Source organism: Eublepharis macularius, chromosome 11 (assembly GCF_028583425.1).
Source record: "Eublepharis macularius isolate TG4126 chromosome 11, MPM_Emac_v1.0, whole genome shotgun sequence".
In the NCBI taxonomy this organism is placed as follows: Eukaryota; Metazoa; Chordata; class Lepidosauria; order Squamata; family Eublepharidae; genus Eublepharis; species Eublepharis macularius.
The window spans coordinates 87,143,301-87,170,824 of record NC_072800.1 but is presented as its reverse complement, the minus strand read 5'-3'; the positions used below and the strand labels follow the sequence as shown (position 1 = coordinate 87,170,824).

The window sequence follows — 27,524 nt, the reverse complement described above, 5'->3', positions numbered from 1 at the left end:
TTGCGGTTGCTGCTGGAAGGGGTAGGAAGGTTTTAAAAATTAGACGTCAGGGTCATGGCTTGGTGGCAGGCAATCCACTTGGCATGCGGAAGGTCCCAAGTTAGATCTCTGCCATTGTGGTCTAGAAAGATCAAGTGGGGTGGATTTGAAAGACCTCCACCTGAGACCCTGGCGAGCTGCTGCCAGTCAAAGTCGGTGATGCTGATCTTGAGAGACCAATAGTCTCTCCAGTAGTGCCTTTAAGACTAACCAACTTCATTGTAGCATAAGCTTTTGAGAACCACAGCTCTCTTCATCAGATGCAAGAATGCAAAGATGCATCTGACGACGATAGCTGTGGTTCTCAAAAGCTTATGCTACAATAAAGTTGGTTAGTCTTAAAGGCACTACTCTAACATTTTGCAGCAACAGACTAACATGGCTAACTCCTCTGGATCTTTTTATTAGGTAGCTTCATGCATGTATAATGGGAATGAACGTAGCTTCTTTGCCTTTCCCCCCCAGCTTCCCCTTCCTAAGGTGCAAAGGAATGGACTCGCAAGTCCTTAGGCAAAAGTTCAATCTTTCATGAAATGTGCTCCCACGTCAAAGAGAGAGGTTCTTCTCTGTGTCCTGTGTCTCTTCTTTCCTGTTGAAATTGTGCATAAGCATAAGCACAATTTCAACAGGAAAGAAGAGACTTTAAGAATGAATAGAGCATGGTTTCCAGTCCTGAAAAACACCAGGCTAACAAAATACTCTATACCCTACAATAGCCCTGCAGAGAAGATTAGCATATCAAGCACCAATCCATATGCAAAAGAACCTCCTCAGGATACAGTGAAGCCTCCCCCCATTAGCATTCCACACCCTGGGAAACTCTTACAGGATGACTCAGCCCAACCCCACCTTCCTGAGTAGATATAAATTACCTGCCAACATCTTTTCCACACTATGACACTGAGAGATCTCTATCTTTTGGTGCTACACCTCTGAAGATTCCAGTCACAGCTGCTGGCAAAACGTCAGGAACTACAATGCCAACACCACGGCTATACAGCCCGGAAAATCCACAACAACCATCAATTTGTCTTTTTCCCTCTTTGTTTCTGGGTGCCACCTTCCAGTACAGTGGTAAACCATTGGCCGGCTTCAGCCAGAGTCATTAGCATAACCAAGAGCTCGAGCGCTCTTTTCTTGGAACTTGGGGGCTTCTTCATTCAACCCCCCCCCCCCGCAATCTTTCTACCAGCTATGAGTTTGCAGGTGGGTTCTAGCGTGTGCACAAGTGTGGGTCCAAGTAAATTCAAGTAAATGTTTTAACCCAAGTAAATGTTTTAACCCAGTAACTTAACAGTCAAGTAAATGGTTTTACCCAGTTACGTAACAGCCTGATTAAATAAGCTCTGAGGCTTGTTTTCTTAACACCGAACAGACAGAAATTCTCCCAAACCTTTGTTTCCTTCTGGCGTGTTGCTGTCCACAATCTTGGCTATCTCTCCAGAGGAAAGGCAGTTAAGAGGTTACCCAATGAAGTTGCAAACCCGTAATCTGTTAGACGATATTAACAGAAGCACCAATGACTATCTGCCCCTTCTAGATGCCAGGTGTCATCCAAAAGTTTATTCTGGGTTTAAACATTAATTCCAGCTGAGTGGAGAAGGCTCTTGGAGCAGATGAGAGCCACAGAGGGAAAGGTGGAAAGAGACGGACAATGACAGATATAGGGGACATCCTCAAAGCACTGAATGAGTTTGGGAGGTTCCAGTTGTGGCTGGTGTTGTTGATTACTCTGGCCTGCCCAGTCATTGGCTTCCATATGTTCAGCCAGTTGTTCATGGTTGGGCAAGAACCCCATTACTGCAACACAAACTGGTTTGCCGCTGTCAGCTTCAATTTGACTGAAGAAGAGCAACTAAATTTAACTCTTCCGAGAAAGGCTGATGGGACTTTTGAAGAATGTCTAATGTACACTCCAGTGGACTGGGAGCTCGAAGCGATTGTGCGCTACGGACTTAATTCTACAGAGAAGTGCCGGGATGGATGGGTGTACCCTTCCAAGCAAGCGCTCTCATTGGTCAAGCAGGTTTGAAATTCTTGCTGAATTAATGTTGGCTTCTCTTTGCTTTGTGGGTGATGTGGCAATGTCTGGAGAAGGGGATATAACAGAAGAGACATTGTAGGGGATGAAATGCCACGGGAGAGCTTACAAAAGCCAGAAGTGGCTTTATTCTTTATATCGTACTAGCTTGATACCTGTGCTTCGCTACAGTATTTAACTACTTTAAATCCAGTTGTAATGGGTATTTAACATTTTTTGGATTGTGTTTTTTTTTTTAATTGGCAACCCGGGTGAACTTTGAGGGGAAGATTGGGAGGTGCATTTTACCTCAGGACACACTCAATGACTCCCAGTAGCAACTGCATACTATTTAAAATGTAGGGCGTGAGGACCAATCAGTCCGCATATGCAAATGACCTTGAAAGATTGGCCGAATCAGGGAAGAGTGGCTGAGCTGGCAGTGGGTGGGGGCGCAAGCAGGCAGCAGCCTGACAGCCACGCAGGGAAGCTGTATCCCTTTGGGAAAACACATTTGACCCCTTTTTACCCCCTTAGGGGGATAATTTCTTAAAATCCCTTCTTAGTGGGTGTTTACATTATGAAAGGTTCTCAGATTTCATGTTTCTAGGTCCAGAGGTTTGGGCCAGGTGTTGATGAGTCAGTCAGGAGGACACTTGTCTTTATATATGTATAATCAATGCCCACGGAGCAGCCTCTTGTGATCTGGCAGCCGGCTGCTGAGTTCCAATCAGAACATAAATATGCCAGCCTCTGGTTGTGTCAGTCTCTGGCGCTGGTCCTAGCCCAGTGTTATTGCCATATTGGAGATGGGAGGTTATAAAGAGATACTTGATTAAGGCCGCTATCGAGCGTGCGGAACTCGGAGTTCCCAACCTGTAGCTTGGTTGCTGCGATCTATGCCAATGTCACGGGCTGAATTGTCAAAATACTCCCCCAACCTGTGCTTTGTTCTCTTCAAATTTGTCTCTTATTTTTCCTTTTCTTCAGTTTGACCTGGTGTGTGATAGGAAAGATTTAAGTGACATCTCGCAATCTATTTACATGATGGGCCTTCTCTCTGGAGCACTGGGATTTGGTTCGTTAAGTGACTGGTAAGAGGGACGTAGAGGACCAACTTTCGGGGAAATGGGCATCAAGGGATTGATGGGCTGGGATGCTCTTGGTGGAGGAGACGGTGTCCTTCAGCAACAGGGACGTCAACAGGGGAACTGTCGACTGGTTTAATCTCCTGTTTGCTGTTGCCCCTGAGCTCTGGAAGTCCCTTCTCGGAGACTGTGTGTGTGTTATGTGCCATCAAGTTGCCTCCAACCTATGATGACCCTATAAAAGAAAGACCTCCAAAGCGGCCTATCATTAACAGACTTGCTCAGATCTTGCAAACTGGAGGACGTGGCTTCTTTTATTGAGTCAAGCCCTCTCGTTTTAGGTCTTCCTCTTTTCCTACTGCCACTTTTCCTAGCATTATTGGCTTTTTCAGAGAATTTTGTCTTCTCATAATGTGACCAAAGTACGAAAGCCTCAGTTTGGTCATTTTAGCTTCTAGGGAGGATTCAGGCTTGATTTGATCTAGTACCCTTTTATTTGTCTTTTTGGCTATCCTTGGAATCCACAGAACTCTCCTCCAGCACCACATTTCAAATGAATTAATTTTCTTTCTGTCAGCTTTCTTCACTGTCCAGATTTCATATCCATACATCGTAATTATAGAATACCATTGTTTGGATTATCTTGATCTTGGTTCCCATAGAGACATCTTTATCTTAGAGACTGAAGGCCTCCAATTTTTTTCTCTGGAGGGCTTTTAGGCCAGGCATAGCTCTCTCTTCACAGTTGATTGCTATTTCTTCCCAAGATTTATATTTTTTGTTTTTTATCAATGCTGTAATATGATTGCTTTTCAAGCTAGATTTGTTTGGCTGTAAGACTCTAACGGCGGCTGTTCTATTGCTGCCTGTTATTCATTCTGTTCTATTTTTATTATTTTATTTGATGCTATAATTTTATTTATTGTAAGTCTCTTTGAGTGCTTTTTAAGTAGAAAGGTGAGATATAAATCTTTGTGCATAGAGGAATTTGAACACAGTTTTGTCTGTGAATAATCTGTATCTGTTGTGTTTGATAATGGTAGACAATTTGCTCACATCTGCTAGCTGGAAGATATAAAAGAGTCACTCTTTCATAGATGAAAAACAATCTTGTGGTACGTTAAAGGTTTCTAGATTTATTGTAAATAAATCCAGTAGCTCCTTACATTAAATCAACATAAAATAGATTTCCTGTGGCTTCCTCTTTCATGGGAAGATCCCACTATATCAGTTGCATTCAGATGTCATCTTCTGGCAATAATCTCTCTCATGGGAGGAGTAAAACACAAATAATAATACCTGAAAGCCATGAAATGTATGCAGTAGGCCTTGTGACATTTTCAATCACCATTTGCCTCAATAGACATCAGTGTGATGGGATTATTCCTAGCTTTGCTAAAATGATGCACCGGGAGAGAAACTCTTGCTTAGGACTACAATGAATAGAATTAAGTTTGCTGATAAATTCTAGCTTGGCAGTGTCTCTTTTTTTTTAATGGAGCAGGGAGTTTCAGGCAGGGCTGGATCTAGGGTTGCCGGCCGCCCCCTGTCCTGTGGGGCAGGTGAAAGGCAGCGCGGGAGACTGGGAAGCTGCCCACGCTGCCACCCCCGCGCTCCCGGCAGCTAGCAGCTGCCCCCTCCCTGGCAGCGCCAGGGGCAGACTACCCCCCCCCCGCCCCCCCCTCGATCCAGCCCTGGTTTCAGGTCAGCAGAAAAAATGCCCTGGGAAACTGAAAGGCTTATACTGCCATATCTCTGTTAGCTGTCGACATACTTGATTTTTCTGCAACCTCCCCCACAACATATACAGTGGGAATCTCTTGTGAATGAAACACTGAAGTTCCTCAACTTATGAAAATGAAATCCTGCCCTCACATCATAGCTGACTTATGGCAACCCTGGTGGGGTTTTCAAGGCAAGAGACTAATAGAGGTGGTTTGCCACTGCCTACCTCTCCAACCCTGGTCTTTGTTGGAGGTCTCCCATCCAGTTACTAGCCAAGGTCAACCCTGCTTAGCGTCTAAGATCTGATGAGATCATGTTCTCTTGGGCTATCCAGGACATTCTGATAGTTCACCAACCCTAGGGTACAAAGCTAACTTCTGCAATCCGGTGTTGGTGCTCTGAGGAATGCATTTGAACGTCCGCTGCCACAGACTAATTTGGTGTGGTTGGAATTAGGAGCCGGGAGACCCTGGTTTAAAGCTCCACTCTCCTGTAAAACTCAACGGGCAATCTTGGACCAGTCTCTCTCTCTCTCTCTTTCTCTGCCTAGCCTACCTCACAAAGTTGTTGTGCAGATACATTGGAGAAGAGACAGGTGCACATCTCCCCTGAGCTTCTTTGGGGGGCGGGGAGGATAATAATGTGAGAGGTAAAAATTAAACTCAAGACAAATTGCTGGCTCTCCTGGAATCTCCACGAATGTTGTTTCTTTTCAGGTACAGAGAGTTTCTGTTACCTGTGGAGACGGTAAAATGCATTTTGTCCTGCCAGGTTTGGACGGCGACCAGTGATTTTGTTGTCCTTGCTCATAGAAGGCATATGTGGAGTTGCTGCAGCTTTCGTCCCAAGCTTCTCTCTCTATTGTGTGTTACGATTTCTCTTGGGTGCTGGTATTTCTGGACTTGCAATATCTACTCTAGCTCTAGGTAAGAGTCCCGCAACCTCTTGGGAAGTGGTTGACATGCAAGGCTGCTTTTCCTTGCTACGAGCATTTGATCTGCAGCATGTAGCCCGGTGGTACTTTAAATCCACTACCAGCCTCCAAGCATGCAACATTATCATTGAATGTCCACGCAAACCACAAAAATTAGGACATAGGAACCAGCACTCTGGACAAGGCAGCTTTATATAAACAGAGTTACAATAAATATATGATACACAGACATGACTCCACCATGAGACCCCCTTCTCTTTATTCCTGTTTGCTGAGTTCTGCTTTTTGAGTTCTTGGGAGAAGAAATCTGGGATTTTATACTCAGGACAACTGGTATAAAAGGATGGCTTTCTGCTCACAGTCAGGAGCCGTTCCAGGTGAGGAAAAGTGGCTGCCTTAAGTTCCAGATGCCCCTCAAAGATCCGACTGCCTCGCAAGATTTGTAGTTCAGCTCCCAGGAGGGGGTAACATATGGCCCCTGTTAAGAATTACTGCTGTAGACTATAAAATGCACCGGGTCGGAACATTTCCAGGTAATGTTTGTGCTGAGTTATGCGCAAATACATGCAAATCAGTGTCAAATCAGCATTCTGTACATTGTATCTGTACACTATATTTATTTACTCTACAACCGCTTGTCCTTTGCTGCCTTTGGAGCATGTAAACTGACCACAACCTCTTTTTTTCCAAAACTGACCCACCCACCCCAACCATTTCAGCTCTCAGCAAGAATGCTGAAATGCAAGGGGTTTTTAAAACAAAAATATTCTCAGGAAATTGCTGGGCAGCATTTCCACTGAGGTTAGGTTTTAGCTCCATAAGCCTTCTGCGAGATGACTTTTGTCTCACAGATTTTTGACAGTTTACCAGGCTGCCTTTTCCAAGCCTAAATAAAACACTGGAGGGCCTGAGAGGTTCTTGCAGCTAATTGGAGTGGCCAGACCAGAAGTATTTTTCTGAAACGTGGTCCCATGTGGTGGTAAAGTCCAAATGTATACCATGTCCAGGTCTGAAACTACAAAGGATTCTGAATACGTGGCTTTCCTTTCCCTGCTGCGGCAGCTCCGACTAGTACATCTCTGGCTTCAGTTGCAAGTGCACATAAAATTGTCCTGGGATTTGCAATTTCCTCACTTTTCTTTAATGCCCTTTAGGCACTGAATGGATTGGGGTTGCCTACCGTCCGCAGACGGTCATTGTCAGCCACGTGGGCTTTGCTGTAGGACAGATGATCCTGGCAGGATTAGCTTACGCCATCCGTGACTGGAGGTACCTGCAGGTGGCGGGCTCTGCGCCCATATTTACCCTCTTTTTCTACCTCTGGTGAGTAGCAGATCAGACAACCTGCTGTGCTGGACCAAATGCAACATGTATGTGGACAATAGGGTTGCCAGGCCTCCTCAACCTCTCGGCGGGGGTATTGGGGCCTAGCACTCACCTTTCCAGGGGTGGTGCGCTCCCGCAAGGGTGATGATGTCACTTCTGGGAAGTGATGTCATCACGTGGTGCGCAACCCCCCCCCTGGAGTGCGCCCATGCTCCGTAGGGGCTTGGATTGGGGCCGCTGTGGAGGGCAGGAGCAGGCTCACTCTGCACCCAAACAGGCTCATTTTGGGCCCGTTTCAGTGCAGATCGGGCCCATTTTGAGCCACTGCGGAGCGCAGGAGCACTCCTGCCCTCCACAGTGACCCAAAACGGGTCCGATCTGTGCCAAAATGGGCCCGAAACGAGTCCGTTTTGGCGCAGATTGGGCCTGTTTTGAGCTGCTGCAGAGCGCAGGAGCGTTCCTGCCCTCTGCAGTGCCAAAAAGGCCCTGTTTGGGAATGGATAGGGCCAGTTTTGAGCTGCTGCAGAGCGCAGGAGCACTCCCACGCTCTGCAGCGGCCCCGATCCAGGCTAAACTGAACCGATCCAGGCAGCTGCTGCACATGGCCAGGTAAGTGGGGGCGGGGTGTGAGGGGTGGGTGCGGGGGATACTGGGGGTATGGTATCCTTAGTGGGCAATGAAAATTCTTCCTCCATCTAGAGTCTCAGGAAGATGTAGGAAGTTCCAAAGATGAGTTACCATTGCAAAAAAGTGCACTGGGAACTTGGTGTATATCCCTGCTACTGATCTGTTTTTATTTTATTTTATATGCTGGGACCAGCATACCTGAGGGACCACCTCTCCCCGTATGTACCCCAGAGAGTGCTTAGATCGGCAGGTCAATGTCTACTGGTGGTCCCTGGCCCCAGGGAGGCCTGGCTGGCCTCGACCAGGGCCAGGGCCTTTTCAGTCCTGGTCTCAACCTGGTGGAACTCTCTGTTGAAGGATATCTGACCTTCCAAGACCTTACATCTTTTCAGAAGGCCTGTAAGACAGAGATGTTCCGCCAGGATATGGTCAAGGCCAGTCTTAGAGCTGTCTAGTAATGCCTTCCTACTGGTCTTCTGTCGGGGAGGGGAGCTATAAAGCCATCTGCCCCCCCATAGGTGAAGTCACCGTTTGATGAGATCAACTTGTACCCCCCTCTCCCCCCTGTGTATGGTTACGGAAGAATGGAGGGGGCTTCCATCTTGGGGCCTGGAATGTATGTGTACTGATGACTCTGATTTTAATGTATTTAAATGTTTTTATTTTGTATTATTCATACTGTCGTAACCTGCCCTGAGCCAGTTTGTGGGGAGGGTGGGCTAGAAATTAATTAATTAAATAAATAATATTTATTTATTTATTTATTTATTTATTTGTAGTGGATTGTAGTGAATTATTTATTTATAGTGGATTACAGTGTGAGTATAATACCGAGTGATATTGCCAAAGCACATAGTGAACTTTTTAAGTTTACAGTAACAGCTGCAAGAGTTGCATATGCAGAAAAATAGAAGGCAGAATCTTGTCCAGATGTGATTGAATGGATGAATAAATTCCACGAATATGCCTCTGTGTCTACATTAGCTTCTTATAGGCACAATAGGTCAACACGGGAATTCCAGGAAAAATTGAGAGATTTCTTTGTCTACGTAGCTGGAAGTTTGAAAATACTAAGAATTGTTAAAATGGATATAGATCACTTACAAAACTAAGATTTTAGAAATGTTGAATATAAAATGTGATGTATATGATTGAATATAGAATGTTGAGTATAACATTTTGGATATAAGTAATTGAGGAGAGGGAGAGAAATAATATGACATTTCGCTGTCTTGCTTATATATTTTTTTGCTGAAGCTTAAATCTGTATTCTGTTCAAGATCATTTATGCACTTTCATGTCTTTTTTTCCTCTTTTAAATAAAGTTCATAATTTTTTTTTAAAAAATCAACAGCCAGGACATTTACTGAGCAAAGTACAATAATGAAGAACAGTTAGGGCATTCAGTGAAACACATACAATAGGATATGGTAGCAGATATTTGAAAAACAAGCATAAAGCTGAGCACAGAGACAAAATTTTTCGGAAACAAAGCAGAACTAAATTTACATGGCATGTTTAGCAACGTGGAAATTCCCTAGTAGGCGCATATCTACATCAGCAGACAGTACCCAATAGCATAGCGTTTAGCCCCTATCCCTACCAAGACATCTCTCTGATCTATTCCTTGTGACACAGTCCTATAATGTTTAGGGTCATTTGATCTCTGAGAAAGTCTGGGTATTGCAGTTGGTTTATTTTTTAAAGACATTGTAGTATAGCCAGAATTTTATTTTAAAAGTGGTTGTTACAGGAAGGAAGTGGACCATGTGGGGAGGGATGGGTAGTCTCTTCCAACAGTCTGCCTGCTGTACAAATAAGGTTGCCAGCTTCAGGTTTGGCAATTCCTGGAGATTTTGGGGTATACAGGTTTCTAGCGAAGTGAAGCCTATCTTTGTCTATTATTCTGCTTCAAACAAGCCTCTTCGAAGTCATTTTCCCCATTAATCCAAGGGCTTATTTTACAGATATTAAAGATTCGTATCTGGAGTCATTTATTGGACTCATGCATTGGCCTCGTGCATCCAAAGGGGCACAGTCAGATATGAAGGGGTTATTAAAAGAAAATTAACTAGCAGGTCTTAATTCGGCATGGCAGGGGAGTGCCTGTTTGCTTCACTCCTGACCATGATAAGAGCTTTTCTCCCGAATGCTGCCAGATGTGAATATGATGTTGGTGGTTATAAAAGTCTTACCTGTGCCATCTTCAGTGTGCCCTGCCACTCCTTTAAACTGGATTTAGCCACTTTGCATGCGACTTTAACACAACAGAGATTAGGGTTGCCAGTTCCAGGCTGGGAAATTCCTGGAGATTTTGGGGTTGGAACCTAGAGAGGGTGGGGTTTGGGGAGGGGAGGGACTTCAGTGGATATAATGGCATATAATGGCATAAAGACCATCTTCCAAAGCAGCCATTTTCTCCAGGGGAAAAGATCTCTGTGACCTGGAGATCAGTGGTAATTTGAGGAGATGTTAGGGTTTCCAGGTCCCACCGTCATCCTGGCGGGAGGTGGGGGTCCTGTCACCTACCTTCTCCATTGTCTGTCACATGCACGCTTTGTGCATGTGGAGCATTATCATGCTCCACATGATAATGTTACTTCCAGGAAGTGATGTCACCAACTGGGCTGCGGCTGCCCCTGGTAGCGCTCCTGCACTCCGCGGGGGACCGAATCGGGCCTGATTTGGCCCAATTTGGGCTCAAAATGGGCCGGATTTGGGCCAATTCAGCCTGAATCAGGCCACTGCGGTGCGCAGGAGCACTCCCATGCTCTGCAGCGGCCCAATTCAGGACCACTTCGGCCTGATTTGGGCCTGATTGGGCCACTCACAAGCATGTGCTCCTCTGCTCTACTGTCAGTCCTAGGTTGTCAATCCCTGGCAATTAGATCCCCAAGTCCCTCACAGCAAGCAAGCAGGTGCATTGGTTGAAGAAACTTTATTAGAGATGCATACAGTTCTGGTGTTCACTCATAGGTAGCAGTTGACAGAAGTAACTAGGCAAACAATAGGACGACTGATATAGAGAGACATTCTCCTGCCCTCTTTGTATTTTTTAGGCAAAAGCCTAAAAAGTTACATGGGGAACAAAGAGCAGTTTAGTCTGAGATAAGGTACACAGTGGAATCTTCTCTCCTGTGAAACAGATACAGTTCAGCACCCAGCTGCAGCCTGCAAGCTCTCAACCAAGGCCACACAGAAATGAAAGCGCATATTTCTTAGAGATAAGGAAGAGCCTGCTAGCTCCTTTGGCAATTAATATTAGCAGTTTGGACACCCTCCGGAGCCTTTTCATAAAATGCATAAGATACAGCATTACAATATAAAATGCAGTGTAAAATGCAGCAGACCACAATGGTAGAGTTGTCTACATCATTCTCAGTATGAAAGTCAGAATACAGGGATGGCAGACAACACAACAGTGGCATGGATGCGTGGCATACACGACATCTACAGTGGCCCAATTCAGACCTGCAGGAGCGTGCTGTGCCACCCGGGAACGCGCCCCCGGGAAGCCTATGCCTCCCCCGCTGGCCAGGAAAGTAGGGGTGGAGGGTAGGAATGGGGGTTCCCCACCACCAGCGGGAAACTGGCAACCCTCGGAGATGTCCAGCCACCATCTGGAGGCTGGCAATCCTATCTACAAACCCTCTCCCCCCCCCCCCCGGCCATCTTCAGCCCAGGACAAGGCAACTGCCTCCATCAGTCTAGTTCTAGGTTGGGCTAGGGCTGCCAACTCTGTATTCCTGGAGATTTGGGGGTGGAGCCTGGGGAGGGCGGGGCTTAGGAGGGGAGGAACCTCAGTGGGGTACAATGCCATAGAGTCCACCCTCTAAAGCAGCCGTTTTCTCTAGGAGAACTGATCTGTCATCTTCAGATCATCAGTTTTTATTCTGGAAAATCACCAGGCCCCACGTAGAGGACGGAAACCTTAGAGGGCACCTCTCTGCGTTCTTCTTTCAAGTCAGGTGCTCATGTGACATATTTTAGCGATGAATTACTAACTAAAGTGATACAACGTAATACTTTGAGATCTGAGGTCAAGGGTTCTTGGATAGGTGCCCTTTGGCCAAATAAATTTTTAATTTGTCAGTTCAGTGTCAGACTGTCTGCTCTGTATGACACAGTTCAAGTTTTGGTTCAGTTGAAGCTCTGGAGAGCCAGTTTGGTGTAATGGTTAAGAGCAGCGGGACTCTAATCTGGAGAGCCGGGTTTGATTCCCCACTCCTCCTTGGGTCAGTCACAGCTCTCTCAGAGCTCTTTCAGCCCTACCCACCTCACAGGGTGATTGTGGTGAGGATAATAATAACACACTTTGTAAACCGCTCTGAGTGGGTGTTAAGTTGTCTTGAAGGGCAGTATATAAATCAAATGTTGTTGTTGTTGTTATCATCAGGTTTGGTTGCGTCTCTAGAATCACCTGCTTTGAGAAAAAAAATAGGGTTGTGTTGCTGTGTGAAATTCAAAGGAAAGAAGTTGTAGAGCACTTTGGAAAGTAGACAGACTTCTGTGGTTTTAGCTCTAGAAAAATACTTTTACTCCATATCAGGGAAAAGGGTACATGTGGTAAGAAAATGAAGAATATCTAACTAACTACATCTTGATGGTTGGAAAGACTGAGAGTTACTTAGAGACTGAACACTGAACTGTTTGAGGATACAGTATAGTATATGTTAGTATATGTTGCTAGTTAATTGCCCCTCAATAAACTGACTCATCCTATAGACAATTCTAGATTCCTTCATTAAGAGTAAAGACTCCCCTTTTCTATAGTGGGAGCTTTTACTCGAGGCCTAAGTGGTCCTCTGCTAACTAGCTATCTGACTAAACATAGAACAACAATTTAACTCTTTCATGACCATATATAGGGCACTTGCTAAAATCCCAACAGGTTGCCACCCTCCCCCCCCCTGAGGTTAGGATATGGGATCCCCTGCTGCCAGCTCAGCTGGCTGATGGGTGTGGGTGTGGGGAGACGGGCATGAAAAGAGGAAGCTTCCTGACAAGCAGACCTCACTTCCTGTGCACCCAAAAGTGATATCTGCGCATTGCCGGGGATGCTCTACCATTTGGGTGAAACTCTATGGTTTAACCCCACCCACCCAGTAAAGTCCCTTGCCGATTGCCAGGTTGTAGTTGGTGACTCTAGCAAAAAAGTACTTCAGCATCTCTGCAACTTCCTTACTTTACTTCATTATTGCTTTTAAACTTTGGTCATTTAATGGCCCCATGGCCATTAGGGTAGCCATAGTGGGAGAACTTCTACCCCTGAGTCACTGTTCCCCACTGCCGCTCAACAGGGTGGTGGGTGAAAATGGAGAGGAAGGTTAGCTTCCAGTGCGAGCTGGAACTGAAGTCCTCATGTAGCTGAGACACTCGAGGCTTTACCCAAAACTCTGTGGTTATGGGCCTCCATTATAACCATGAGCACATTAAGCAGCCAAATGAAACAGCTGAGTAAATGTGTAAGGAATTCTTTTTTAAAAAATATGTTAATTACCAAACCAGCCTGAGCCAACACAGCCACGAAACCACCAAAATCAATAGCAAAACCATGCTAAACAAAAAGCCCAGTCAAACAAGAACATTTCCCCCTGTTTCTGGAAACTCATAAGGTCCAATGCCAAGTCAGGAGAGGTTATTCTTCTGCTAGGCTGCCACAACTAAAAGGGCCTTGCTTCTGGGAACATATACTTGACTCGTAGCAGATTTACTTTTTTATTCGTTTAGCACGTTCGTCATACAAAGCATGTGCTGAACTCTACATTCCCTTTTCAAAAGTGTTCCCTATGGCCTGTGTTTCCCTGCAATTTGCAAAGCAATTTTGTGGAATATGCTAGCAGAAGATATAGTATGATGATGGCTTGAAAAATTATGGGGTTACAAGACCAGAGGGTAGATCTATGGTGGCTATTAGCCACAGTAGCTCGATGGGAGCCGATATCAGAATACCAGATGCAGGAGAAGGCCATAACCTTCTAGCATGTAGGTTGGCCACTGATGGAAAATGGCCAGCTGAGATCTTGATCTAGTGATAAATTACCCCTTTCACGTTCTCAGGGTTTCCAGTCTCTAAGTAGGGCCTGAAGTTCTCCTGGAATTTCAACAGTCTGGGGACTATAGAGATCGGTTTTCCCTGGAGGAAATGGTAGCTTCAGAGGGCAGACACCATGGCATCAGAGCACCGCCTCAAATCTGCAGGAATTTCCAAAGACAGAGCTGGCAAATGTACCTATACAAAGTTTTATAAACCTCTCTCCCATCCTCCTTAAGTCTATTTTTTTTCTTAATTAATAGGCCTAAAATGATTCTCTACAGAGGTGATATACCCTCTTGGTTTTTGTGGTGGACCTTTCCTTTACCTTTTCCAAAGCGATGATAGCCGGGCAGTCTAAACAACCGGAAAATAGGCTGGTAGAAGATAGATTGCAGGGGATTTGTGTCACTTTTTGTTAAGAATGGATGCAAAATAGAACTAACTTGTTTGTGCACACAAATCTTCTCCAGGCTCCTTCCTGAATCCGCTCGGTGGCTCGTGACCAAAGGAAAGGTGGAGGAAGCCAAAACGCTCCTCCAAAAGGCTGCTTTGATGAACAAACGGACCATCCCATCCAAACTGTTAGAACAGGTGAGGAAACTTTGGGTTTCTAGTATACATTGTCTGTAAAAGAGTATTTCCATGATGATAACCAAAAAGGGGAATAGGGATGTAGTCAGAGAGTTTTGGAAGAGGCAAGGGTGAAAGAAGAAGCAAATGTTAAAGAAGCAAAAGTTAAAGTGTATATGTTATATACTGGCAGGGCTTTTTTTCAGCTGGAACGCGGTGGAATGGAGTTCCGGCACCTCTTGAAATGATCACATGGCCGGGGGCCCCGCCCCCCGCCCCCTGATCTCCAGACAGAGGGGAATTTAGATTGCCCTCCGTGCCACTTTAGCAGGGGGTGGAACCAAAACACAGAGTTGGAATACTCAGCTTGGAGTCTGGTGGCTGTTGTTTGGAGTCAGAGCAAAATGGGCATATTCAGCTCTAAAACGCAACTAAGGCATCTCTTAAAAATCATGTATCTGACGAAGTGGTGTTTAAAAAAAGGCAGAGTGGAGGATAGCCAGGCCCTATTCTTTCATGGAGCCTGGCCCTAATGCAAAAAAGTTGCCTGTCTCCACTCCCACCCATGACCAATTAGCAGTCCAAATTTTGTCCCCACCAAATATAAGAAAAAGCCTGGCTGGTTTGCTTACCTGCCCTTGTCTTGAGCTGCATACCCTGCCTGCGATTTGACCCTTCTTGTGATTATGAGGGTTCCCGCAAAGCCCCCTCCCCTTTTCTAGAGGAGGAGGTGAGCTATACAATAAGACAAGCCAGGGGCAGCCCATATGGCAGACATAAGTGACTTTTTTCGTGCTGACCAGTAGATGGCGAAGTCCAACAGGTGTAGACAGCATTCTCGCTTGTAAAGGGGGAACAGTAAATGAGGGACGTAGGGAGAAACTGCGCTGAATTTCTTGCTCTTGTGTGATGTGTTCAAAAGAAAACTCATGCGGTACCTTAAATGGCGTAACAAATTAATTGAAGCAGCAGCGCTTGGGATGCCTAGGGTTGCCAACATCCAGGTGAGGTCTGGAGTTCTTCTGGACCAGAAGGGAGCCTTGGCTCTCGAAAGCCTGAAAATCTTCTTGGTCTCTAAGATGCTACTGGACTCACATCCTGCCCTTCTACTGCAAACCAACCCAACTATCCACCAAAAACTGAAACCAGAGTTGACAACCCTAAGTCCTTTTGGATTTCGCTGCAACAGGCTAAGGCCTGATTTAAGTGTGAGACCAAAGCGCTCACCCAAGGGACTTTACACTTGTGCAGCCGCATGCGCTGATCCCCCTGCAAAGTGGCTGTGCTGTTACCTGAGTTGGTCTCCTTGCAAGTAATAGAGAGTGGGGGAATTAGCAGCAAGGTAGACGGCTATGCAAGAGCCTGTAACAACGGGATCTCCACCAATAATTTACGGGGTCCTATCTCAAGGATGCACACAGCGCAGCATATGTTGGTTCTTTGCACAAGTGACAGAATGGTTTCAGGGCGGCCCCATGGAGTGCACAGTCCCAGAAGCGAATGGTTTGGTCTTGGCTACCATCATGTTTCTGTTGGCCTTTAGCTCGGCTGCCCTACTAGAATCTGCTTTTTGACATGTCGGTATGTTCTTTCCTTTTCTTGAAAAAGCTGCAACCTGAGGCGAAGGTCAAGTCTGGGAGTATTCTGGATCTTTTCAGAAATCCCCACTTAGGGAAGGTAACTCTTCTCATGTCAACTGTCTGGTAAGCCTGGTCCGATTGTCTAACTTTAATAGAAACCTTAAAGAAAAAAACACCTGAGCCTTTTATACTAGATGGCATACGCTTTTATTAAGTAGCCACATGTTTGAACTTGCTGCCTTATTTCTGACTTTCCCCTTTTAAGTCCCATTAACAAAAAATCTCTGCCCCCACGAGGACTCCAAACTTTACAGAACTCACACAAGCAGTCCCTAGGACTCTCTACATAGAACATAGTGGGAAGAGATGCTGTTCCTCTCTAAGCATTTTTTACTCCCCCCCTTCTACCAAGCAGATCAGAATGCCATACGTGGGGCTTCCCCCCATTTAATCTGCAAAACTGTAACTGGCTGAAGATTGCCATGAAGCTGGACTTGAGATGGAAACCTGGAACCTAGGGTTGCCAGCTCCAGGTTGGGAAATTCCTGGAGATTTGGGGGGTGGGGTTGAGCCTGGGGAGAGCAGGATTTGGGGAGGGAAGGGACCTCAGCTGGGTATAAAGCCATAGAAAGCACCTTCCAAGACAGCCATTTTCTCCAGGGGAACTCATCTCTGTGGCTTGGAGATAGGGATTCCATTCTCCCAGTGGGGGCACCCTCTTCCCCCCCTGCCTCCACGTACCTGGCTGGCGGAGGAGGAAGGCACAGGAAAGAGCCTCCCAGGCACACTCCCTGGGGAGGGGTGCAACGACATCACTGATGACATCACGCTGTCCCAAGAGCACGCCCATGCTTCTCTGCAGGCCAATTTGGGCCCCAAACAGGCCAAACTGGGCCCATTTGAGGCCCAAAGTGGCCCACTGTGAAGCATGCATGCACTCCCAGGCATGCGCAGTTGACATCACTGGAAATGATTCATTGTTCAGCCAATGAAGAGGGGAAGAAGAAGGTAAGAGCCCGATCTCCCCTGCCAGGAGAGTAAGGGGACCTTGCAACCCTACCTGGATATCAGTTGTAATTCCAGGAGATCTCCAGGCACTGCCTGGAGGTTGGGAGCCCTACAGCTAGACCAACACTCTAATTACACCGCAGCAACACTCACATTGCCTATTCCAGGTAAAAGACTCCTCTATATTGAAGCACGGCCTGTTTTTGTGTTCAGGTTTGTCAACGGATTGGTTTACTATGGCTTAAGCCTCAACGTGGGCAGCTTTGGCTTAGATATCTATCTGACACAGCTTATCTTTGGGGCTGTTGAAATACCTGCACGCATCTCCTGTATCTTCCTGCTCCAGTGGCTGGGGAGAAAGAAATGCCAGGCGCTTTGCTTACTCCTGGGTGGAGCCGTTTGCCTTCTCATCACGGCCATTCCAAAAGGTATCTGTTGACTCAGCAAAATGCACTAAAGCCCCCTCCCTTTTGCATGTCTCATGGTTTGTCAGGTGGGCTGCTTTGAATTCTGCTAAGTTTTGGCAGTCTGGAACCGTTTTGATTGAGTGAGGAAGGGTAATAGCTGGCACTGAATTTATTTTTGGAAATCTTACTATTGGTGTTGCAGCTAACCTCCCATACAAACTCCTTGGTTATCCTCGTAGTTGACTGGGCTCAGGATTATAGACAAAGTTATTCCTTCTCAGTCCTCAAGGGGTGATCTGGGAGGCGCCCTCTATCACCCTTACTCAGAGGAACAATTGATCCCTGAGAAAACAACAACAACAATAAAGTTGGTTAGTCTTAAAAGTGCTACTGGACTCTTTACTGTTTTGCAACAGTAAAGAGTCTGGATCAACAACAACAATGTGCTTGCATACCGCTCTTCAGATTAGTGCCCCACTAAGAGTAGTGAACAAAGTCCATGTTATTATTATCCCCACATTCAGGGCTTTTTTTCTGGGAAAAGAGGTGGTGGAACTCAGTGGGTTGCCAGCATAGGGGGAAACTCCCAGCGGGAGGTGGTGCCACTGGTTCCACATGCGCACGTGCAAAGTGTGCGCATGTTCCCGAGACCTCACAGTGACGTCACTTTGGGTCAGTTGGAACAAGGGGGAGTTTTTTACAGTTTAAATCACCCTCAGTGAAAATGGTCACATGGTCGATGGCCCCACCCCCTGATCTCCAGACAGAGGGGAGTTTAGATCGCCCTCCGCGTTGCGGCGCAGAGGGCAATCTAAACTCCCCTCTGTCTGCAGGTCAGGGGTCGGGGCCACCGGCCATGTGACCATTTTCAAGAGGTGCCGGAACTCCGTTCCACCACGTTCCTGCTGAAAAAAAGCCCTGCCCACAATACAGCTGGGGCTAAGGGGAGTGGCTGACCCAAGGCCACTTGCAGAGCTCATGGCAGTGGTGGGATTTGAACCAGCAAAGTGCTGATTTGCAGCCCAACCACTTAATCACTGTGCTACAGAAGGGATCAAGAGGCTTGCACCCTGAGGAAGCTCATTCATCTCAGGTCAAGCAGCAATTATGGTGTTGGACTGGAGTTCGCAACCTATATATAGGCTTGGTGTCCAGCCATTGTTTCTAATAGTCAGCACAGCCCGGCTTTCTCCCTTCCTGCTCTGCTGCAGAAAGCAAGCACATCATTTAAAACTGTATTTACTCCTTGAGGAAGGGAGTTTACAGACAGCAGTAGTGGGCGGGGTGGGAAGTGCTTGCACCATTCTCTCTGCTGAGAGGGAGAGCTCACAGCATTGTGAAAGAGTTAATCTTTCCCTCCCTTCTCTTGGCTTGCTTCCACCTGCATGTTTAGGAGCTCTTAGGCAATTTAATTTCACCAACAGTAAGACTGCATCCACACACTTTTGGACTCATTCCGTGCCGGAAAATCCAGGAAAGTCATACGGCTCCTACTGCACAGTGCATTGAAAATCACAATAAATAGAAAATGAACAAGCATCGCTTTTCAACAGAAAAGGTTGTTTGCCTTCGACAGATATTTCTCATGCAACTAGAAGCCCTGTTCACACGTTACAGTGAACACACGTGCATCTTGTGTTTACGTGCGTGCATCTGTTTGTAAGAAAGAGCCTGGACATTGCTAAAGATATCATATACATTAAAGGTAAAGGTGTGCAAGCACCGAGTCATTACTGACCCATGGGGGGGGGGACGTCACATCACAACGTTTTCTTGGCAGACTTTTTATGGGGTGGTTTGCCATTGCCTTCCCCAGTCATCTACACTTTACTCCCAGGAAACTGGGTACTCATTTTACCGACCTTGGAAGGACAGAAGGCTGAGGGCCAAGCTACAAGTGACAAACGACACTTGAACGGCAAGTGGATTGAGTGGAGGGCAAGTGAACAGGGAGAAATACACTTGCCGTTCAAGTGTCATTCGTCACTTGTAGCTTGGCCCTGAGTCAACCTTGAGCCGGCTACCTGAACCCAGCTTCCGCCGGGATTGAACTCAGGTCGTGAGCAGAGCTTGGACTGCAGTACTGCAGCTTACCACTCTGTGCCACGGGCTCTTATCATATACATTACTTATGCTTTAATTCAGAAAGGTTTCGTCTGTGTATTTCGCTTTCTGCTAGTTTTCAAATTTACTGCTACCGTACCCTATTGTATCTGCTTTTGTTGAATGCATCCATCTGACAAAGAGAGCTGTAGTTCTCAAAAGCTTATGTTACAATAAAGTTAGTCATATAGGTGCTACTAGACTCTTTACTATTTTGTAACTACAGACTAACATGACTAACTCCTCTGGATCTGTTTCTGTTGAATGTCCCAACTATTGATCCTGTTGTATTTTTGCTCTGTGAATGTCCTAGCCATTGATTAATATTGTATTCACTTGCGGTATGTAATCCGCCTTGCATCTTAGTGAGAAAGGTGGACTACAAAATAAACAACAACAGCAATAATTCACTTTCCAAATGAAACCGGGACCAATACCGCGATAAGTGCTGTATGTTCAGGTGTATATTGAATGTAACATGAGAAATACTCAGTGCGTGTATAAAGAATAAGCCTACATTCCACTTAGATCATACAAGCATTCACTGTAACTTGTGAACAGGGCTAGAGGAGTCAAGACTTGATGGCCAAACTCTGGCAGCATTTAATTGGCAGTTTGCCTAATTAGGCCGAAGGGTCACTGATGACTTCATGTTGTTTTAATTTTCATCTCAGTGTGAACAATTTTATTCCAATAGATTGGTTTTATATCAGTTTATATCAACCATGTATCCAGGTATCAACCATTAAACATTTTTGTCTCCTTTATTTTTCTTTTTTTCACATTCCCGGTATATTTGTGCTAAGTCACGTACGTTTTATGTGACATATTGATGGGCTGCTGTTTTTGAAATTTTCATACCATGGAGGATGGCCTTTGGGCTGAAATGCGTCTGGTTTTTTGGTTCTGTACACACAGCAACAGACGAGAAGATTATAGACTAGGCTATTGGGGTACTGTCTGCTGATGTAGATATGCTCCTACTGGGTAGTTCGAGGTTGTTAAAGATGTCATGTTGTGTTTAGCTTTATGCTAGTTTTCAAGTTTGCAGCTACCATACCCAATTGTAGCTGTTTTCATTGAATGCCATAACTGTTGATTATACCGTATTTTTGCTCTGTGGCTGTCCTAGATATTGATTATATTGTATTCCCTTGCAGAATTTATTTATTTATATATTTTATCAAATTTATACCCCGCCCTCCCCGCGAAATGGCTCAGGGTAGCTAAGAACAAAAAGAACAATTCACAATAAAACCATAGGTATCTAAAAAACAGAACAAAATTTAAAACTAACATCAGTACAAATTCCAAGAATTGATACCATAAACAATAGAGGCAACTACAACAGATGTCTAGAATCCACCTTGGATCACAGAGAAAAAGGCGGACTACAAATAAACAACAACAATAATATATCTTTTTATTAGCGATTTTATTATGTATACAAGGTGTTAATAGATCAAGATGGGTAGCTATGCAGCGGGCCTGGGGAGGGCCTGGGGAGAGGGGAGAGGGAAGTCTTTGTGCGTGTGAAGCACGTGCGCTCTCCCGGGCCTGCATGGTGACATCACTAGTAATGTCATCGCGCAGGAAATGGCTGCCCCCCATCCGCCGCAGCCCCCCGTGCCCTTTGAGAGGCCGCTTTCGCTGTTTGTTGCTGCTGGGGCTGCTGGCTTGCTAGGTGCTCACTGGGTGCTGAGAGCTGGCTGCCCCATCAGCCACAACGGCGAAAGTGGCCTCCCAAAGGGCGCGGGTGGCTGCAATGGAGTGGAGACTTCACTGCACCCTTGGGGAGGCTATCCATGCTACCCATGCGCTGATGGGGCAGCCAGCTCGCTGGGCGCCCAGCCAGCCTTCCTGCAGGCAGCACTTGCCCCCCACAAATTCTGTGCCCATGGCACCCCCCCTCTTACCCTCCCCATGCTACGCCACTGTAGCCATGTTAGTCTGTCTTTAGCAGTGGAAAAGAGCAAGAGTCCAGTAGTGTCTATAAGACTAATAAAATTAGTGGCAGGGTATAAGCTTTCATGAGCCACAGCTCACTTCTTCAGATACAGCTAGAATGTGAGTCCATCTGTCTTTGTATCTTGGAGAGAGATAGGTTTTAATACTTATATGTAGAACCATACTGAGGATGTTTTTACTCTAGCTTTTGTATTTCTAGTTGATTTATTAATTTTTACCAGTGTTCCCAATTCATATTTTTAGTCATATTCAATAACTTTAAATATTTTCTTTCTTTTGCTCCAACTTCCTTAGTTACCCCCCATTTTTTGTACTACCCCGAACACCTTGAATCCCTGCCTCCGTAAACCACACCCATTCACACTGCACACAAATTCAATCGAGTTTTGTGGCCTTTTTGCAAACAGAGGATCTTTATCCATGGAAAGCAGGTGGGAAAGTCTGTGTTCTCTCCCCATCACCTCAGTTTGGGCTTTAGAAAATTATATATGCATTTTTTCTCCTCAGACTTGCCTGTGGTAATAACCGTGTTGGCCGTCATTGGGAAGTTTTCCATGTCTGGTTCCTTCTCTACCTCGTATGTGTATTCTGCAGAGCTGTTCCCGACAGTTGTCCGGTGAGATTTCCTGTCATTTTGTATAATGTTGTTGAATCAAAAACTGAGTTCAGATTAACAGGTGGTCTGAAGCATGGAGTTATTTTCCACATTTCCCCCCCTTCAAATGCAAAGGTTACCCTTACTGTTTTTCAAACCAGAAATAAGAGGAGCACCCCATTCTGCTGCCTTATACTGGAGGCAGATGTATCCCTTACTGAGAGCGGGACCACAAGTGACGCCTGACACAGATTGGACACTTGTCAGCTTCCCTCAAGTGTTGATGGGAAATGTAGGCAGCTTGGCGGAATGTTGGACAAGTGACAGTTGAAAAGTCCATTGGACTGGACAAAATGACAAGGAAACTGAGAGACCTTGATCCAGGACAGTTCAACACGGATTGGGAGAAGCTGAAACAATATTTAGTGAAGAAATGGGAGGTGGGAGGAGAACTGTGGCAGTTTGAAAATTACTGAAATACAATAAAAGTAGAGGGAGGTGACTTTACCGGGGGGCGGAGAGGCAAATGAGAATTTCTAAGCAACTATTTTATTAGACTATTATATATAGCATTAAGTATTATAGGTGTTATTACAAGAATTATAATGACAGAAATTAACCAGTTATAAGGATAGAAACTAATTAATTTCATTTCTGGCAATAATTGTATAATGGAGATAATTTTATAATTGCAATGAAGGAACTTAAGTAAGGTGGGAAAATATATATTAATGTATAGATTATGTGCTAAATTGATTGAATTGGTCTGGAGGTATATATGGGTCAAATTGGTTGACTATTTTTGGTGGATAGTTGCATAATGAAAGAATAATACAATTATATAATTAAAACAGTATGAAGATGAGATATGTAGAAAAAGAAATATACAGAGTATAAGTTAAATTGGTTGACTTATATTGAATGTACTGTTTATAGAAGTATCTAAAAATATGCTAAATGAGGGATAAATTGTTTGCCCTATATTGAAGATGAGATTATAAGATAGAGTATAGAGTACCAAAGTTAGCTAAATGATTATTATCAAAAGAAAATATGCCAAGAATGTATTATTTAGTTATGTATTATTTAGTTGTTATATAGATAAGCTTAGAAGAAAGTGAAAGATTATGTTTGACAGATAGAATAAATTTAAAATGAGTAAGGGAAAAGGGACAAGGGGTTGGAAAACTGTTGGAAGTCAACAAAAGGGGGGGAAAGGGAGGGGGTTAGAATTGGAAAAATTAAAGGAAACTGATTGTACTGTACAATTTAATGATATCTAATCCAATAAAATTATTTAAAAAAAAAAGAAAAAAAAAAGAAAAGTCCATTGGACAGCAGTCGGGGAGCCAAGCTGCAAGACCAGGATGCCGACATTTCCCATCAAAACTTGAGGGAAGCTGACTAGTGTCCAACCTGTGTCAGGCGTCACTTGTGGTCCCGCTCTGAGAAGGCCTGGAGAACTTCCTAGGGGTTCACCTTTGACCTCTGCTGCTTTGTTGTAGGGGGAGAAACTTGGGGTCAGGAGGATTCACGTGTATTTTACTTATGTGCTGTCCTGCTTACATCAGAAATGAAAGATGAGATGAAAGATCTGTTTTTCAATAATGAAGCATCCAGCCGAGTCTTCGCTTTCTTCACATACCTCCTGAGTTTCTGAGGGTTCACTAGGCATACTTTCTGAGATGACCTGCATAAGCTCAAGAACTAGGGGTGGAAATACACATTACGAAATACCTAGGGACACTCAAGTGAACGTCATTTCACATGTCCCCCCTCCAACTTCTCGTGTACTCGCTCGCACAGTCACACTTGAATTTGCTCGGCGTGAATTCATTCATGCGTTTGATACCAGTTCCTCCTCAGCTGCTAAAAGTGTCCCAGTTTCCCCCACTTCCCACATCCATTCATTGAAACGCAGATCTTGACACTTTCTCACACCTTAAAGAAATGCAAATTGGCAAGTCAGAGGAGCCTACAGTACTTGTTCTCGCAGCAAAAACAGAGCTGAATTGGCGCTTTGCCCTCCGGAATCACTTGCAGATGCGATCACACAAAGGGAGCTCCCATGAAAGTGGCATTCACATGCGCTGAGCAAGAACAGCCAGCAAATGAATCGAGAACCACACATAATATCCTGCACTTGAGCATCCCCAGGTAATTCGCAATGTGCATTTCCACATAGAAATCGACATTGTGCAAAAGTTGGGATTCTCTTATGATGAATTCAGCACCCAAAGTAAAATTCTACAATAGCTTGGTGTGTTCACAGAAGGATGGACTGTATGGAACCCTGCTAGAACCTTGTGCTATATTAGCTATGATGGTCACCAAAAATATATGCCTTAGGTATGGTTATTTATGCTTTTTATTTTACTTCATTTATACCCCACCTTCCCCCTGCCTGGGAGCCCAAACGTGGCTTACATCATACTCATCTACATTTTATCCTCCTAACTGTTTCCAATATATTTTTATTTTAAATACTTTTTGATGTCTCTGATGTTTTAACGATGTAAGGTTTGCTGCCAAGGGGACCCTGAATTGGGTGGAAAAAAATGTTTTAAATAAATCAATAATAACCCTGTGAGGTAGGCTAGGCTGTGTGTCTGTGACTGACCCAGGGTCACCAGGAAGCTTCTATGGCAGAGTGGGGATTCGAACCTGGGTCTCCCAAATCCTAGTCTGGTGCTCTAACCACTACACCACACTGTCTGTGTTGGCTCTGAATAATGATAGAATGCTGAGATTGAATATGAGTGGCTCAGAACTACACTGGAAATGAAGAAATTAGGTCACACAGAAATCTGGTTGTTTAGTTTATTCAGCTTAACAGCCCATAGGCCATACACTCTAACAAAGTTTAAGAATTAAAAATAGCAATTAAAGAAAAGGTTGCCACGTCTACAATGCAGTTTTTACAAAGGCTACTCAGGAATAGTCTTAATTTTGAGGCATCAGAGATGTTCGAATGCCTCAGTAGGCATTTTTAAAAGAATCTCTCTCTGGCTAGTTCATGCTTTGGAAAGTGAAGGAAGGTATGGGACAGCGAGTCAACTTCAGCCAAGGGCAGTCACAGAAACGTCGATTGGATGGTATTCGGAGGAAGCAGCCCTTCATCTGGGCTATCGGCAATGCGTTGCAATGTGCAACCATGTATGACTGCCTCAGTTTTGAGACTACTAGCGTACTGAGATAATGAGGTGGGACAAACTGGGTAGGATATTTAATTCCCACGTAGAGCGGGGAACATTTTCGTGCGGCGTCTTTTTGAAGGGAGTCCCAGTCCTGCTTAAGCAGCTTCCCTATAAGTAGTTCTCGTCTTTTCCCGTTAAAGCTCTTGGGTCCCACGAACCTAAGTTGTTCATTTCCGTGCCCACAGTTTTGTTCCACCTTAACCAGCATTGCTCTCGGGCTGCTGATTTAATGAAGACTGGAAGATCTTCGGAGTTTTGCAGTCTGTATTTGAAATTGACTATGGCTTTCCAGATCAGTGTTGAGATTTTTGGAAGGCCCAAATAATATGTATTACACAGAAATATGGGGAGGTGCCTCAAAAGGCAGCGATGCTGCTGTGGGACCATATTTCAGTGGCTTCCGTGTTTTGCTTCCTTCTCAGGCAGATGGGAGTGGGACTATGTTCTGTATCAGCCAGAGTGGCTGGGATAATCTCACCTCTGATCGGGCTCTTGGAGAAGTTCCACACCTCTATCCCTGTACTGATATTTGGAAGCACAGCAGTGGTTGGGGGACTCCTTTGTTTCCTTCTTCCGGAGACGCGTGGCAAAGACCTTCCGGATTGGGTGGGTGACGTAGAGAACAGACGGTGAGTGTCTGGCTGGCCTTGCTAAAAATCTGCCAGCATGTTTCTTTGTTCTCCTCATCTATTCTTGACTTCAGTCTAGAAATGCCATAGGAAGAGGGCCAAGTGAGTGATAAGTGATCCAACGTAATGGCATAGCCACACATGCAAGTAAGGTTGCCAGCCTCCAGGTGGTGGCTGGAGATGTCCTGAAATTACAACTTGGCCATTTCCACATGGCCAGAGCCTCCAGAAGATCACGTGAAACTCAGTAAACGAAGTGTCTTCCTAGTGCAATTTCCTGGCACGATCCCGTTTAATGGCACGATTTCTGACGTCATCACACCATTAAAGGGAATCGTGCCGGGAAATCACACTAGGAAGACACTTCGTTCCATGAGGTTTGCGTGATCTTATGGGTGCGTGTGAAACCAGCTATTATCTCCAGGTGACAGAGCTCAGTTCCCTCAGAGAAAATGGCTGCCTTGGAAGGTAGTCTCTATGGTATTATACCCGGCTGAGCTCCCTCCCCTCCCCAAACTCCACCCTCCCCAGGCCCCACCTCAACCTAGAGCCGACAAACCTACATGCAAGTCTTCACCAGGAATTGCAGTCATCACATGAAAAGTATGAATGAGTGAACCAGACATTAGAATTCCTTCATCTCCTGTCACTTCTGTAAAATTATTCTGAATTGAATGTTGATATATAAAGACATTTAATTTTGTGTTGCACTTTTTCCTTTGTCTCTAGGCCCTACAAGACAGGCAACGTTAGCTTGGAAAATGGACACTTAAAACCAGACGGAGACAGTGAAGTTACTGAACAGACACGGAGTACTCGTTTGTAGCCAGGGCAGCAAATTAACTGGAATAAAGAAAAACAAAGAATTGAGGGATTTTTTTTTGCAACTCAGAATAGCGTGGATAGAAATCAATACTTTTTAAAAAAGTTAAAAAGGATTTTTTTTAAAAAAGTAAAGCTTTTACTTAATCTTCAGCAATATATTTAGTGTCAGTTCAAAAATATTTGAATGTAATGCAAAGAAACACATTCAAACCTACACAAATTCTTTTAAAACAGAATTCATGACGTGCTGGGAATCACAAGGGGTGTCAGATCTCCCAGGGTCCAAACGGGGCAGAGGGTATAGGGTGGGGGGTAGCATGGAACTCATCCTCGTGTGCACTCCTGCAGAAAATGACATCATTTTCTGGCACAATGGGGAAGCTACTGGTTGAGCAGGGCCGGTGGGCGGCAATGCATTAAAAATCACCCTCAAACACTAAGTTTAGGGATGATTTTTAATAAATCACCCTCTGGTATGACCTCTAGCTTCCCCACGGTAATGATTTCAAGTAAATGTGTGCATGTATCTTTAAATGCTTGGTGTGAGATAGGTGAAGAGTGGGGGTGAAAGAGAGGGATGAGTGAGTGATAGGATTGGTTGATGACTGAGAGTGTGGGCGGAGTGAAGGCAGTTTGAGACTGAGAGTGGACAGCAAAAGTTTCATCAGTCAGAGGAAAGCAGGCTAGCTGTGTGCTGCCTGAGTATGTTGAAGTGTTTATGAGAGAAATATAAAATGTGTGGAACCTGAACTGAGCATGTTTGTGAAAGGACACTCAGAGCCAAGCTACAAGTGATGCCTGACACAGGTTGGACACTTGTCAGCTTCCCTCAGGTTTTGATGGGAA

The 27,524-nt window shown here is 45.0% G+C and overlaps 1 protein-coding gene across 1 annotated transcript; it reads left to right on the top strand.

Annotated features, from left to right (window-relative positions):
- Positions 1–1,693: 1,693 nt before the first annotated feature.
- Positions 1,694–27,512, top strand: LOC129337777 (solute carrier family 22 member 13-like). Its single transcript, XM_054991726.1, has 10 exons — positions 1,694–2,065; positions 3,050–3,153; positions 5,644–5,798; positions 6,961–7,129; positions 14,267–14,387; positions 15,975–16,069; positions 17,168–17,382; positions 21,940–22,048; positions 25,647–25,853; positions 26,583–27,512. Exons 1-10 carry the CDS (start codon positions 1,694–1,696, stop codon positions 26,677–26,679), a joined length of 1,644 nt encoding a protein of 547 aa, XP_054847701.1. The 3' UTR covers positions 26,680–27,512.
- Positions 27,513–27,524: the final 12 nt, after the last annotated feature.

Coding starts and splice junctions, on each gene's coding strand:
- LOC129337777 (XM_054991726.1), top strand. CDS start 1,694: ATGACAGATATAGGGGACATCCTCAAAGCACTGAATGAGTTTGGGAGG. Junction 7,130..14,266: donor ACCCTCTTTTTCTACCTCTG/GTGAGTAGCAGA, acceptor AATCTTCTCCAG/GCTCCTTCCTGAATCCGCTC. Junction 25,854..26,582: donor GGTGACGTAGAGAACAGACG/GTGAGTGTCTGG, acceptor CTTTGTCTCTAG/GCCCTACAAGACAGGCAACG.